The 16,335-nt window shown below is 41.6% G+C and overlaps 1 protein-coding gene across 3 annotated transcripts in view; it reads left to right on the top strand.

Moving 5' to 3' along the window:
* Window positions 1-16,033, top strand: part of STARD3NL (STARD3 N-terminal like) — a 49,500-nt gene extending 33,467 nt beyond the window's left edge. For 2 of the 3 annotated variants that reach the window (XM_082473641.1, XM_082473640.1), the window contains exons 4-9: window positions 2,353-2,430; window positions 4,369-4,422; window positions 4,537-4,654; window positions 7,670-7,765; window positions 14,230-14,305; window positions 15,537-16,033. In XM_082473641.1, the coding sequence (XP_082329767.1) occupies window positions 2,353-2,430; window positions 4,369-4,422; window positions 4,537-4,654; window positions 7,670-7,765; window positions 14,230-14,288 (405 nt within the window). In that variant the 3' untranslated portion in view covers window positions 14,289-14,305; window positions 15,537-16,033. The remainder of the gene's footprint in view (window positions 1-2,352; window positions 2,431-4,368; window positions 4,423-4,536; window positions 4,655-7,669; window positions 7,766-14,229; window positions 14,306-15,536) is intronic. The other variant, XM_082473642.1, reaches the window with a different exon arrangement.
* The last annotated feature ends 302 nt before the right edge of the window (window positions 16,034-16,335 follow it).

Genomic DNA, 16,335 nt, shown 5'->3' with positions numbered 1-16,335 from the left:
CCCTAATCACTGAAAGGAAAATGCACCTGTTTACATAACAGCACAGTGAAAATGCCATTCCTTTTCTGTCTTGAGATGGATTTCTGTGTATATTTTAAAAAATAATTCTGTTTCATTTTTCCATAATAGGAGTTTTTGAGAAAAGTGATATATTGATAATCTTGGGCAAAACTAGTCAGTTGTAGAATTATATAGATGCAGTTATCTGTAGATGAGGCAGTATCTTTCCAGGACACACTGTGACTTTGGTTGGGTTTAATACATCTCACAGTATCTCTTTATAGGTGATAGTGTAAGTCAGTCAGATTCTAACATTGTGTTAGACACGACATAGGCAATTAAAATTCATAAAGAATCCCCCCTAAATTCATTTTAACTGCTTTACTCACTATCTTTAGAAGCTGTGTGCAAAATGGATAAGACCCTTGAAGTCAGAAAAACCTGGGTTTGATTCACAACACTATCACTCATTGTATATCTTTGAATATATTAGGTCTAAACTTCAGTTTCCTCATATGTGAAACGAGATCATCATCGTTCTGAAAAGTAAATGAAATAATACCTGGAAAACACTTAAGCCCAATGATAGGTATGTCCTAGGAGCTCAGAGGCTCACCTGCAATCACGGTTATTACCATCATTAGTTTTGGATGACGAGTATTACTGATTATATTTTCTAGTGGTTTTCATACTACTCTCAAAAGTCTTGTTTTGTTTTGTTTTTCCCACACTCACTGCAGAAGTATGTATGAGGAAAGAGATGGGGTTCCCAGTAAATAGAGATCAGGGTTTATGTCATCACCCCCTTGCAATCTGAGTAATTCCATTTTCATCTGTACGGTATGTTAGGGTTCCAATAAGATTGTTTTGAAAAAGTGTTTGGCTGCTACAGAATATTTGGAAAACCACTGATATAATTTAATCTCCTTTTCCAGATGAAGAAATTGAGTCTCATGGTTCAGTGTCTTGACCTACCCCAGGTCACTGAACTTGGTGGCAGAGCATGTGAGATCCCAAATCTCTTGATAATTTTTTCCTGTAAAACTATTGACATAGAATAACAAAATTGACTTCTCTTTTTCCTTTTATTTCCCCTGTTGAATTTATCTTAACATAGTCTGAGCCAGGACTTACCGGGAAGCCAAGTTAATCCACTGGCCAGATCTCCAAGGATTGTCTGAACTCTGCTTAGGGAGTTAATGATACTGGACAAATAGGTGGGACCTATTAGCTCAGCTTGGAAAGACTGTCATGCCTGGCCCTGGAAATGGACACAGCCTCCAGGAAACCTTGGGATCTGGGAGACTTTGAGGTAGAGGAATAAAGACTTATACTTTTGCCAAGTCCGGAATGCAAAGATAGGGGTAGGATACATAGAGAAACTAAACGGTTAGCAGATTATTAGAAAACACGTTTTTAATGAAAGCAGGAAATTAAAACAAAAACAACTGCAAACTTCATTTACGTGAAAGGATCTTCAGTGAGGTCACCCAGCCAGTGGCAGCAAAGACGTTGTCAGCCTCCAGCCTTTCAGCAGTTGTGATTAGTGAGGAACTTTGGGCAGACCCCCTACCCTGAGGCATTGCTCCAGAGCCACCTGACTTCTCCCTACTCAGAATAAGTATGTTTTCCAAGTAAAATTAGTAAAGTTTTATTCCGTGTTTATTCCTTAGTAGAATTACTGAAACAGCTAAGGCATAGTGGATAAGAGCCTGGTCTTCGGAGTCAAGCTACCTGGGTTCAAATCGTGGCATCCTCACTAAGAGTTGTGTGGCCTTGGACAATTTTTCTATCCATCTTAATGACAGTTGACTCATGGGATTGCTGGGCTGGGGGATTACATGGGAAAATAATGCACATAAAAGGCTTCACAAAAGTCCCTGAACCACCCTGAAAAACCAGAGGGCAGGTCCTGGGATAGCAGAACTCTCCCAACACCCCAGTAACTCAGAGCTTTGCAGTGGACTTCACTAAGAATCTGGTATCTTCCAAAAAGTCAGTATTTGTACTTGGAGTGAAAAGGTACTGGAGTGGAAACTTTCAAAGCATTTTCTCCAACCTTAAAAGGATATCAGAATATATATGGACTCAAATAGAAAGGAAAAATAAACATCTAACTATATATTGTTTTGTTGATAATGGGAAGTTAATTTGAATCCCTCTTTGGGCAGTATTCCATAAATTCTAGAGCAGAAGATCCCAAACGCTGGTCTGTAGACCAGTACCCATCTGGGACAGTTTTCAGCTAAATCAGAATAATGAAGACACTTTGGTGGGTTCTTCCTAAAACCCAGTGACTTTACCTTTGTGTATATTCCTTAAAACTTATCTTGTCTTGTCTTTTTAATACAGCTTTTGGCAGTTTTTCGATTTAAAGTGTTAATACTCGCATATGCCGTGTGCAGACTGCGCCATTGGTGGGCCGTAGCGGTGAGTATGCTTGGTGAGTGGTTCCTCCCCTCCGATTTTGGTGGCTGGGCCCTGCTCACAAGAGGGCTGAGCTGCGGGCAGATGTGGATTCCATCTGGGTTGAATTCCACTTGCTTTTCCTGAGTCCCCGTCCTCCACACCTCAGTAGGTTTCACTCTCCGGGGCTTCTTTCCAAAGGTAATGAGTAACTAGCTTTGTCGCTATGGAGACTGAGACAAGTGAGGAATCTAGGGCCGACCCCCGTGATTGTGGTCCAAGCATCAGCCCACCCTCCACCTCATTATGCAAACGAGAGACGAGTTCCGTCCCTCTGTCACGAAGCGATTTGGACAATTTCCTCTCGGGTTGAAGCTGCCTGGTGATTTTTCAGGACTTGCTCTCTGCTTATTTTGATCACTGACTTCCTCACTGTGTTATCCCCCCTCGCTCCAGTCTTAAAGGGGAAAGCTCCCTTTTTATGGTTGCCTTCGGGCTTCTCGAAGACAGTGGCAGTTTTTAACTCACCTCTGTTTCCTGGCCTCCAGCCCAGAGCTTTGGCACAAGCTCTTCACCCTCAATAAATATTTATTGATTGAGAGAAGAATTACAAGCAATTCTGCCTGAATTATTTTCCCTGTTTCCATGGACTTCTAAGCAGTCACCTTGTTGAGAGCTCTAACAAGGCAGGTATATGGGGGGGGGTGTTGAAGTCCTCAGACTGGAGAGACGTGGGCAGGACCAACCTGCCGTCCTGCTTCTGGAAGGTCAGACCTCAGTCTGTGTGGGACCGGCACGGGCTTGTCCAGCTGGGCATGGGGTTGTGCGCTGTCCTAAGGGGGAGTCCCCCAGGGGCTGCGTCTGCCTGGGCCATCTCTTCTGAGCATCTACAGAATCCCAGGGCTGCTGTCAGACCATCCGTTGAGTCCCAGGTTCACGGTTCATGGATGAGGGCTGACAGTTTCAGCCGGACTTGACTCCCTTTACTGAGTAGGCCGTTGCCGATACCAAACGGCTGTGATGGTTATCCCTTACCCACTGTCTGCAGCAGCCCCAGTTTGGGCCGTTCTAGTCCAGTCTCCATGATGTGCACTGGTGTTTGTCAGACCATCTGTCTCAGTGTTTGTTTCAGGAAAGTGGTTGACGTGCAATGAGAGTTTTAAGACAGTTTCTTCAACCTCTTCTTTGAAATGATCAAAGGGACAGGTCAGATTTAGCGCATCCATTTTATTGTTTTTGATTCTCGTTTTTAAAAACATTTACAGAGTGGGGGCCAGGCAGCTGGAAGGAGTCAGCTGGTACCTGAAGAGCACTTAGTGTCAGCCTGTAAAGTTAATTAGTATCAGAATGTAAGATGCCTCCCCTCCCGTGTTGTGTGTGTGTGTATGTGTGTGTCTGGCTGGTGTGTGTGTGTGTGTGTATGTTTTGTTTTGCTGACAAAACTAACTACAACTTTGTCAACACTAAGCATGATGCCTGATGTTCCCCAACCTCCAATCTCCGTTTTGTCAGTCAAGGCTGCTGTTGGCACTCACTTTGGTCAGGTTTCATATTGCTACAAATATCAGTTGAAGGATGGAGAGACAAAGCCCAGGTGCTGTGGGATTGCCTCTGGGCTTCCCAAGCCCTGGAGGAGCCTTTCCTCTATTTCACTGGTCCTTTCTCCTATGCCGATAGCATCTTTGCATGTTGTACCCTCTAGTGGACGAAACAGAGTTTCCCAACACACAGCGTGTGGGTGAAGGGAAACCTCAAGCTGCCAGTCAGGGCTCGTGTGCCACGTGGAAGCCCACTTTGCCCCCGTCTGGTTTAGGGGATAGAGTGACATGGGAGGGAGCTGGGTGAGACAGACCCTTTTCAGGCATTACCTGTTCCTGGCTCAGATGGGTCTCTTGCTTGAGGAAGGTGCCTTCAGAGTGTAAAATATCGAATTTGAACGCTGCTGGATTATGTGTCTTTCAGTTGACGACAGCAGTGACCAGTGCCTTTTTACTAGCAAAAGTGATCCTCTCAAAGGTATGGCTTTCCGCTTTTTCTGTGCCATGACCATCTGTACTGACACAGCTGCGTTCTCCAGGGTGAGCTCATGGTAACTGTGTTTCTCTTTCCTGGTCACGTCTGTTCTTCCAGCTTTTCTCTCAAGGGGCTTTTGGCTACGTGCTGCCCATCATTTCCTTCATCCTTGCCTGGATCGAGACGTGGTTCCTGGATTTCAAGGTGTTACCTCAAGAGGCAGAAGAAGAAAACAGTAAGTTTCTCTCCGAGTTCCCCTCCTGAGACTGGCCAGGCTGGGAGGAGGGGCTGCAGAGGTCTGTCTTTGTTTGTTTTAATTTTTATTTATATTGGAATAGAGTTGATTTATAGTGTTGTGTTAGTTTCAGCTGTACAGCAAAGTGATTTAGTTATACATATACATATAACTATTCTTTTCCAGATTCTTTTCCCAGATAGGTTATTACAGAGTATTGAGTAGAGTTCCCTGTGCTGTACAGTAGGTCCTTGTTGATTATCTGTTTTATATATAGTAGTGTGTGTATGTTAATTCCAACCTCCTAATTTATCCCTCCCCCTAATATATCCCTATCCCTAATTTATAGTTACCTTTCCCCTTTGGTAACTATACGTTCGTTTTCTAAGTCTGTGAGTCTGTGTCCCTTTTGTAAATAAGTTTATTTGTATCATTTTTAGATACCACATATAAGTGGTATCACGATATTGATCTTTCTCTGTCTGACTTACTTCACTTAGTATGATAATCTCTATGTCCATCCATGTTGCTGCAAATGGCATTATTTCATTCTTTTTTTATGGCTGAGTGATATTCCCTTGTATATATGTACCACATTTTCTTTATCCATTCCTCTGTCCATGGACATTTAGGTTGATTCCACGTCTTGGCTATTGTAAATAGTGCTGCAGTGAACATTGGGGTATGTGTATCTTTTCGAATTATGGTTTTCCCAGTAGTGGAATTGCTGGATCATGTGATAGCTTTATTTTTAGTTTTTTAAGTGTACTCCATACTGTTCTCCATAGCAGCTGGAACAATTTACATTCCCACCAACAGTGTAGGAGGGTTCAGAGATCTGGCTTTGCGTGGAGCTACGGGTGCAGTTAGGCAGATCGCGTGTCTCCACCCTGCAGGGCCGCAGGAGACATCGGGGGAAGCGTTGGATGAAAGGACGGGGACAGGGTGTGGTTCCTCACTCCAGCTGTTAGGCCAGCCTTCCCAGAAGGAAGCGTGAACACTGGTGGAAAAGACATTCCAGCAGCAACAACAGCCAACACCTCCTTCTCCTCGGACAGGTTGACCTTTTCTCCCTGTGGATAATAGCCGGAGGACATGAAGCATTTTGTGCCGAGGTAGCAATTCTACACAGAAGTCCTCAACTTTCCGGAGGCTCCCATCGCTGTCCATCCGCAGCTGGTGCCTTTGAATGGGCCACAGCGTGAATAACAGTGGAGTGCCTACAGGGGGACGGTTTGATGGGTTGCTGATGGAGATGGAGAGGAGGGAGTTAGCCAGCTGGAAATGTTCACCCATCTCAGGCTTTCCAGTCCTCCTCTGAGGAGCAGAGTGAGAGCTGGCGTTACGTAGTCATGAGTCCCGGGAAAGCTGTTATAATCTCCCTGTGTGGCTTTGAGCATCACTGGATATTCACTGGGAAATCCAAACGATTGATTGAGCTTTAGGATGAATTATGGGGCTGGAATTCTTCTCTGCATGATGACCTTAGTGAAAGCCTGCACATCCCACCTGCCCTCTTAGAGGTGATATAATCAAAGTTCAATGCAGAGACCCGGGCAGTTTCAAGACATGCTGTTTTTTTAAAATTTTATTTATTTATTTATTTTTGGCTGTGTTGGGTCTTCGTTTCTGTGCGAGGGCTTTCTCTAGTTGTGGTGAGCGGGGGCCAGTCTTCATCGCGGTGTGCGGACCTCTCACTGTCGCGGCCTCTCTTGTTGCGGAGCACAAGCTCCAGACACGCAGGCTCAGTAGTTGTGGCTCACGGGCCTAGTTGCTCCGCGGCATGTGGGATCTTCCCAGACCAGGGCTCGAACCCGTGTCCCCTGCATTGGCAGGCAGACTCTCAACCACTGCGCCACCAGGGAAGCTCCAAGACATGCTGTTTTTATGCTCTGTCAGTCAGCTGGCTGGATTTGCCCTAATAGGAAAAAAAAAATTCTTGTGTCTTATAGAAAGTTAAGCATGATTGTAATCTCAAGATACAGCAGAAGGGAGAATAACCTTGCAAGTGGTTTTATTTTTCAAAAGCTCATATACAAAGAAGAAATCTAGAAGAAAAGAATTATAATTTCAAGAGTAGATTTTAAAACACATTAATCAGACCAAGGTCCGTCTTCTATTCTGTGCCCTCTGTTCCTTTATGAAAATGTATTGTGGAAAGGGGACAAATAAAGCTAATGGAAGCCACTTTTTAAAAAGTTGTAAATAGAGGACTTCCCTGGTGGTCCGGTGGTTAGCACTCTGTGTGTCCACTGCAGGGGGCACAGGTTCGATCCCTGGTTGGGGAACTAAGATCCCCCTGCCGCATGGCACAGCCAAAAATAAAAAATAAAAAGTTGTATATAAACATCAAACTGAACTTTATTGAAAGCATTATCAACTGTGAATGTGACTGAGGCTTGCATGCCTATGTGATTAAACCAAATTCAAAGTAACTAATAAAGCAGAATATATAATTAATGAAATAATTGAAAACAGCATTTATTTTCACTGTAGCACGTATTACATGCATACCTGGCACCTGCTATTTGGCCCCGTGCTTCCTCTAGCTTTATCTTGGTGTTAACTCAGCTTCAGCCAGAAGAACTCATTGTCGACGGCCTCTCTCATCATGTGCTAGTGCTTTGATGCTTTACGTCTGCCATTTCTCTAACCAGACACAGATGTAAAGCATGACCAGGTTTTTTGTTTGGCTTTGTGCTTTGGTTTTGATGTTGTTGATTTCTATACGGAAATAGGTATTTCCAAAGGGAAAGATGCTATAAATACAGAGCCAAAGAACCCCATGAGTAACCTGAAGCAATTTTTTTTAACTAGTTGAAATCTGTCCTTATTGTACTGGTTCATAGTTTATTAATAACACTTTGTTTTTGGTTGAAAGATTTTCAGAGTACCCTTCCTGCTAAGAGTGTTTTTAAAAACGTAATAGTAACACCATTTCATTGTGATTAACCTCGCCACGAAGCTACCAGAACACTGACATCATTCCCAGTATCTGAATTTCTTCTCTTCCAGGACTCCTGATAGTTCACGATGCCTCGGAGAGGGCAGCACTGATACCTGGTGGTCTTTCTGATGGTCAGTTTTATTCTCCTCCTGAATCCGAAGCAGGTAAAAAATTTGATTATCATTTGCGTCTTTGTCCATCATTCAGAACTTGGTCCCCCTCTCCCCCTCACAACCCCCTCTACTTCTCAATACGCTTAGCAAACATTTAACATACCAGGCATTTAGGTTGTGAATATAACAAAGACTAAGACGTGGTCTTGATGTGCGACCCGTGATGAGATGCAGAGATGTGAAAATAAACGTGGTCGAGGGCCCTAGACCTGATGCGTGGCCGGGGGGAGGGTCTCTATGCTCTGTTATCTGTCATCCCCTAACTGGCCTTCCTCCACAACCCCCCATGTCTGAGAGTGGCAGCACTGCCTACCCAGTTGCCCAAGTCAGAAACCAGAGCCTCACTGGGGACTCTGCCCCTTGCCTGTGGCTCCCGGCCCGTCGTTCACCACGCCGTTTTGATCCTCGTTGTTTCTGCCTCCTTGATTTCATTTAAATTGCACCACTTATCATATCTGTAGCCTCAGTTCAGCATTTCTCGTTTCTTTTTTTTTTTTGGCCGCGCCACGCGGCACGTGGGATCTTAGCTCCCTGACCAGGGCTGGAACTCGCGCCCCCTGCATTGGAAGCGTGGAGTCTTCCCCACTGGACCACCAGGGGACGCCCCCAGCATTTCTCATCTCAATTTCTGCGGCAGCCTCCTCCTCAGCTGCCTTCTCCCAACCAGCCACTAGAATGCCATGTTAAATAGAACAATTGCATTGTTCTAAAGGTTCTTCATAACCGCTCTGTGAGGTAGAAGTCTCATTACCCCTGTTTTAGAGATGAGCAAGTAGAGACACAGAGAAGTGAGGTGGTTTGTCCAGCATCACACAAAGAGCAAGAAGGTGGAGGATTTGAACCCCAGCTCCAGGGCTAGAGTCCATGCTCACAGCTAATATGCAGCCTTTCAGTATTAATGAATGTGCAAGACTGATCACGTTATTCCCTTGCTTGAAAGCCTTCGGCGGCGCAAAGGATTAAGAAAGTCATTGGATCCTTAGCCTGACAGAAAGCACCTCTGTGTCCACCCTTACCCAGTGAGCCAAGCTCTCTTCTCCTTATGCTCCTCGTGTGCTGTTCTTAGCTTTCCGAAAATAACACTAAAACCCTCAAGCCATTGTGCATGTTGCTTGTTCTATCCTTGGCGTTACCCTCTGCAGTCCTAGTTTCCACTCATACGTGCAGAAGGCTTCTCCCCACTCCCACCCTCCCCCTGGCTCCCAGCTGTCCTAGGTAGGGGGTCTTTTGCCTCGGTTCTCTAAGCTCTCTCCCACAGCCCTGTCATCCTGTGCTGACTGCACTGTCTTTGGCAGTGACTTGGCCTGTTTCTATTACTGGGATATAAACTTGGGTTAGAGACTACATTGTTTTATTCCCCACATTACATTTAGTAAATATTTTAAACACACACACACACACACACACACACACACTCACGCTAGAGTAAAAACAGACTCGAGGCAGAAAGAGCCGCGTGAATATTAAAGGCACAGCAATGGGACATAGGATATTAGGGGAACTCGAAGTAACTTGATATTCTGGACTGTTGGTGTTAGATTTAAAAGCAATATAAAACACAAAATCATAGAGTCAGATGAAATAAAGTTATGAATTAGCAGAAAAGCTATTTCTCAGCCAGCAGAAACTAGAGTAAGTATTAAACTTTCATTACCTCATTATAAGGATGCTTTCCTTGAGATTTTTGTATGTCACAGGACTCATTCTTTCAAAAAAAAAGTTTGCATTACAGTTCATGCTTTTGTATAACTTTTTTTCTATGACTAATAAAATTTCTCAGCCCCAATGTATTTTTTTAATTAGAAGTTCAGAACAACAGGATAATAATGTGAGGAATACCTCAGGCATTTTTCATCCGGCAAGGCATTGGCTTCCTTCTTTGACTTTTACCACCACCTAGTGGCAGTTGGAAGCATTACCATTTCATTGAATTATGAAGGTAAACAAAAACAACCCTGTCAGCGTTCCACTGGGTGGCTGCGTTGTATAAGACAAAGCCCAGATTAGTAGTGGGCAGAGGAGTGTTCAAAGTGACTTACTTTATTGTATTATATTTTCATTGTCTGAATGTTCAATTCAGGAAAGAATTAAGATTGAAAACTATTATTGGAATTAATGTGCCTAGAAAGAAGATTTTACTTTAAAATAAAGCTTTCTTAGGAGGTCAGCAGACAAATATTAAATAGTCTTCTAGCAGCAGAAGTTATAAGCTTTTTGCCCTTATACAGTGCTAATTGGTCCCTATCAATAAGAAGGTGTCTGGGGCCTGCCTTGCCCTTTCTTGTCTTTCTCTAGCACCTAGTATAGTGCCTGGCACATAGTAAACTTAGAACTGTTGAAGGAATGAATGAAGAGAGAAAGAAAGAAATTGGAGGCACCAGAAATTTAAATGTTAGCATTTTTCCTTGTAAAAGAATAGCTTGAATTTTAGAATCACAGAGCTTTGGAAAATTAGCACATTTTAGTGGATGTACTTTTAAAGGATATAAAGGTGGTTTGTTTTACAGATTTGCTTGTTGGTTTAGCCATATCCTGTTTGCCTGTGTATTAAATGGAAAGAATGAGGAAGCAGAGTCCTTTCTTGGATGATTGGGTTGAGGTTGTTATGTGCTCAGACAATTTAAGTGAACCAGTTGTGATGCTGGAGAAAAGGTAATTTGTCACCTCTTGAATCATTGAAAGACTGACTTAAAATGAAGAATAGCTCAATTGCATACTATCATCTGTGCTAAACAAATCTAGATGAAGGCATTGAAATTTTTGTGTGTGTGTGTGCCTTCTAAAATGGGTGTGGCCACACCACACAAGGATCTGTGGGCAAGGATGTTCAGTGCAGTATTGTTTATAAAGTAAAGCAGGGCAAAATGAAACCCAAGCCTGGGAACACCTAAAAGAGACAAAACATTTAAATAACTTATGGTACATACTTATCATAAATCCTATGAGGCTGTTAAAAGGAGGCTGAGGTTTATAAACTAATATGGAAAGAAGTCCACTATATATTAAGTAAAAAAAGGCAACTTGCAGAAGAGTATACACACTATGAGTCTATTTGTGTTAAACATATGTATATATATACACTGCAAAATGTACTTTTATAAGTACATTTTTAAAAAAAAACTAGTTAGTAAAGTAAACTGCCTGAGGTCTAAAAAAATAAATAAATAAAAGTCATTAAAATAAAATGGAATTTAACATTTAAATATGAGTTTACCTTTATAAATTATGGGCCATTTTTGTACGGTAGATAAGTTTTCTGGAGTTTTTAAAACATCTTTTATTATTTTGAATTTTATTTTATTTATTTTTTTGTACAGCAGCAGGTTCTTATTAGTTATCCATTTTATTCATATTAGTGTATACATGTCAATCCCAATCTCCCAGTTCATCACACCACCACCATCCCCACCCCCCCCGCCACTTTCCCCCCTTGGTGTCCATACGTTTGTTCTCTACATCTGTGTCTCAATTTCTGCCCTGCAAATCGGTTCATCTGTACCATTTTTCTAGGTTCCACATATATGCGTTAATATACTATATTTATTTTTCTCTTTCTGACTTACTTCACTCTGTATGAGTCTCTAGACCCATCCACGTCTTTACAAATGACCCAATTTCATTCCTTTTTTATGGCTGAGTAAGGCATGGAAATTTGACTTTGACACCATGCATGCTGGTGTGGGCCAAGTCTGTGAAATTATGTCCCCTGTGGTGTGTGGTTGTGGATGTGTCTTTTCAGTTGTTGTTGTTGTTTTTAATTCTTTTATTTTTAAGCCTGGCTTCCTAGGGGTCACCCCTGTGTCTACATAGCTTCGTGGTAGCCAATGATTAGACAGCCTTTGTGGTCAGTCACCTTGATTAAGACTTTCATCCTCGGCCAAATGGATATTTGTATGTATTGGATAGCACGTTCAAATTTCAGGTCTTTTTGAGTCTTCTTCAAAAAGCCTTTTTCAGCTTCTGGAGTCTTCTTTTGCTGAATATTTTTACACCTCCTCTGCATATGCTCACAGCCTCATGGTTTTTAGGCTGTAGTGTGGGTTCTCTTGGGTTTCCGTTGTGTATGCGCACAGCTTCAGCCAAGCAGATGCTTGCTGCAGCCGTGACCATCACCTCAAACCAGCAGAGGCTCTGGCCCCTGTGTTCACATACCACCAAGTCTGTCATTTCACCATCGCATCACTTCTCACCCCAGATTAAATGAGCTCCTTCAACCGTGTAAGTTTGCTGCCAGTCCTCACGGCCTGCCATACTCTGGAAGAACCTTCCTGCCATGGAGCTGGGCGATGGGAGGTGGGGGAAGAATGGGGGCAGCCAAAGGAAAGAGCGGCATGGTGTTCCCACAGTTCTGCAGTTTCTCAAGCACGTCTCACATAGTTGTAAGCCTTTGGTCATTTCCCCAACACTGAACTTGCTGTCTGGTTCATCTAGTTCAGTTTTATAGTCGCTTTTCAAGGAGAAGGTTTGTTGAACTCCTTATTCGACAATAGCCAGAACGCCTTGCTAGCATTCACTTTTAAATTATGGAAAGCATGTGCATTATTATGTTTTAATTTAAAGTTTGGCTTTATTTAGGACTCCCAAATAGTTCCAAGCCACGTCAGCTCATTGTGGCTTGAGTGCCGTTACCCTGACAGGTGGAAAGTGAGCCCGGAAACAGGAAGGCTTGGTGTGACCACTTTCCTTAGACTCCTTTCAAAGTGACATGGCAGTTACACCACCCCAGGGTCTCTAAGATTTCCAGCAGTTGAATAAGCTGGGAAGTGAAGCCTCCCAACCACTATATCTTTATGTATTTGTTTTACCACAAACTTAACCTGAACGACATGACATTTATGAGGTTGAGGTGTGGGACTCAAAACTTTTCTTAAGATTCTCAGGCATTCATTCTTCTGTACCAGATTTGTTCTTGGCTATAATCCAGGCAGACGTTCTCGAAGAAAAAAGTGCCCTTTTAAAAAACTTTTTATTGGGGTATAGTTGATTTACAATGTTGTGTTAGTTTCAGGTGTACAGCAAAGTGAATCAGTTATACATATGCATATACCCACTCTTTTTTTAGATTCTTTTCCCATATAGGCCATTACAGAGTACTGAGTAGAGTTCCCTGTGCTATACAGTAGGTCCTTGTTAGTTATCTATTTTATATATAGTAGTGTGTGTATGTCCATCCCAATCTCCCAATTCATCCCTCTCCCCCCACCCCTCCACTTTCTCTCCGGTGAAAGTGCCCTTTTTGAAGTGTATTATGTGATAAGAGTAAAGCAACAGTGAGGCTGGCTGCTTTTGCAGGAGTAGGTAACATTCTAACCTGTTCCCTTGGTCTCCTCACCACTCTCTTTAGTTCCCTTCCCTGATTATGAGAGGAATGCGTAATTGTTATAAAAATGTGTGAAAAGAACAAAAATGAAAGATAACGCTCCTTCAAACTATTCAGCAACATTAGTATTGACAGTTTAGTTTGTTTCCTTCTACTTTTGTGTAATTTACATAATTGTTGGCTGTACTGTCTGTGTTATTTATACCCTGTTTTAAAAATTATAAAGTCACTTTAAGTTTATTGTAGAAATTTTGGAATATCCAGAAATGTACATAAGTCACCTGGTCATTTATTTCTAGTCTTACTGATTTGTACAAGTATATCAAGTTTTTAAAATTTTTATCAAATGTGATCTTACACTATATTTCTCATTACATATTTGCCTTTACTTTATAGCATATGCATTTCCCATGTTGTTATATACTGTATAAACACAGTTTTTAAGTGGATGGAAGATATTTCATGGAAATATAATAATTACTTAACTTTTCTTCTACTCTCAGACATTAGATTTTTCTTCTCATTTTTAGAGGGAAAGTCTTCATAATGGAAAAAAGTGTTATTTCCTCAGGGAGATATCCTAAGGATATCATCCCCGAGTGGAATGACTGGGTCACGTGCAAGAATAACAGAAGGCTCACGCAACATTGACCCAGAGTGGTTGTAACCATAGTCGCTGGCAACAGCGCACAATGGTGACCATCTGCCTTGCCTGTACGTTGGAATCCCTCACTGCTCTCTCACTCACTGAATACAGCTATTTTTCAAAATACGTAGATTAAATTATTAATATCCAAAGATACTTGCACTTGAAAAACAGGTAAGCTTTTCAGCAAAGAAGCAGAAGAGGAGGAGCAGTGCATAATAGTTCTTGGTCCATATGAATATTTTTAGAACATACGTGAAATCCATTTTGACAGATCAGTGCTTGCGATAGGTCCTATTTGAAAGGTTTCCCTCCTACAAGATATAAAGTAAAACTATTTTACAGTTTTGTTGACTTGAATCTCTTCTGGCTTAAACATATGTATCCCTCATTTAAAATTTTATGCTCGTAGATTATAATTTTAAAGAAATCGTTTGTTACTGTAATCGAATGCACTACTTTTTCTCCTTCCCCTTCCCTACCATCTAGGATCTGAAAATGAAGCTGAAGAAAAGCAGGACAGTGAAAAACCACTTTTAGAACTATGAGTAAGACTTTTATTAAAGTAAGTCTTTGAAAATGAAACTGTAATAATGAAGTGGTTAAATACGGAGCCTTTCTTTGAGTAGATTCAAAGTAAAATTCAAAGAATATGTGTGTGATTATACGTTATATTTCTCCCAAGTACATGAATTTGTCAGGCACATTTTATAATGTAAAATCTCTTAACCTTTTCTAGGTATAAATTTGCGAAGGATGAGAAATACCTCAGAGTCCCAAATTTCTAAATAAGGATGACTTAGTTCCTTTTTGTTTATGTAGCCAGAATGTCTCCGTGTCAGACTTTGTTTAATTACAAACCCTAACTTCTGAGGGCGGCGAGGGCAGCAGTCCTGGGAGGCTGGTACTGTCATTGTCTCCACTTACACGGAGGCGGGTGAGACTGAGGGTGAGTGATTGGTCCAAGGTCGCACAGCTGGCAGGGGCAGAGCCGGGACTCAGGCGTTCCGTGTGGTACCAGGATCCGTTCTGGTCCCGCACCGGATGGACGTCTCTGGAGGGTTCTGGAGCTTCTGAGATGACACATGTGGTCCAGTCACAGCAGTCGGGCCCGATGTACCTCCAGGTCAGGGCACGTTGTTCAGTCCCTTCAAATCATCAAAGGAAATATTTCAACCTCAGAAATACGAGCAAATAAACATACAGTCAATTGTAGAAACAGCAACTCTGCTTAATTATTTAACCACAGAAGGGAAAAGAGAGTAGATCTTAAAAGTTCCCATCACAAGAAAAAAAAATAATCCGTAACTATGTATAGTGAGGGATGTCAACTAGACTTACTGCGGTGACCATATCACAATGTAGACAAATATAGAATCATTAGGTGGTATAACTTAAACTAATAAAACGTTATATGTCAATTACATCTCAACTTAAAAAAATAATGAAATAAAATTTAGAATTTTATTTAAAAAAAATAAAAGGCAGCCAGAGGCAGCCAGAGTCACAGCAGACAGAGGCCCCGCCCTGTATCAGTGGTACCCAACACGCTCCGGCCCCTTTTTCTACAACAGTGTTCAGACATAGGACAAAAATATGGGCATGTGAATAAGGACGTCCTTTTCTAAAATGCTTTAAAATAAATTCTTGGGTGGCCTCACCCATGGTCTTTCAAGTGTCTGTAACACAGCCTATCTTTAGTATGTAGACTTTGTTGTAAATACATAAAGCAAAATGTAGCATTTTGCCTTTTTACACTACATCTCAAATATTTCTGTGTTCTCTCTTTTTCTAAGTGTGAAAAACCTTCACTGAACGTCACCAGAGGGAAAAAAGGACTGAAACTGGGGGTCTCCCTACTGAGGGTTGAAATGGTGACATCCACTGCTGACGTTACTGAACGGCTAATAAAGAATTTATTGATTGTAATACCTCACAGACATGGTACCATCTCCACATACATTTAATCACCTGCCTGTGGCTGGTAAGATAATGTCATGATCCATCCTGTATCCAGTGAGACTTGAGTCTGATCTGTCAATGAATAGTTGCAGAAAGTCTTGTGCTGTGTTCCTGATCAAAAGACTTCTTAATATATTGGAATAACACTTTTTTTAGTATGCAAAATATCTTTTTATTTTGACTTGCAGAATGGAATTTTTTTGTTTCATGTCTCGGATTTCTTTTGTCTTTCTTTTTTAACTCCCTACATTTCCCTCGTGTTTTTTTAACTCATGCACATGCACTGTTTGTACAATTTTAAAAGGTAATAAAATCCAACATATCAAAATGATCAGTTTTATTTTTCCTGTTTTGCATTATGTATTTGGCCTAAAGTGTTGGAATTACAAAAGGGGAACATGAGGGATTGTGAATACATATAAAAAGTCACCAGAAATAGAATCGTTCTCCCAGAAGTATGATCTAAAATAGTCTGAATACTCTTCTTTGAACCCACTCTATGAAATCATTTTCCCTTGTGTTTAGCTAGTTTGAATTAAAATGAGCTCAATTATATTGTGAGCTATTTTTGTTAAACAGGAATATTCAACACAGTGATTCCTGGGAAGGCAGCGTGTCTATCAGTTTTCTTTC

This window comes from Balaenoptera physalus (genome assembly GCF_965194825.1).
Source record: "Balaenoptera physalus genome assembly, chromosome: 8".
NCBI classification, from domain to species: Eukaryota; Metazoa; Chordata; class Mammalia; order Artiodactyla; family Balaenopteridae; genus Balaenoptera; species Balaenoptera physalus.
The sequence above is the reverse complement of the archived record's forward strand: the minus strand, read 5'-3'. Positions and strand labels throughout refer to the sequence as shown.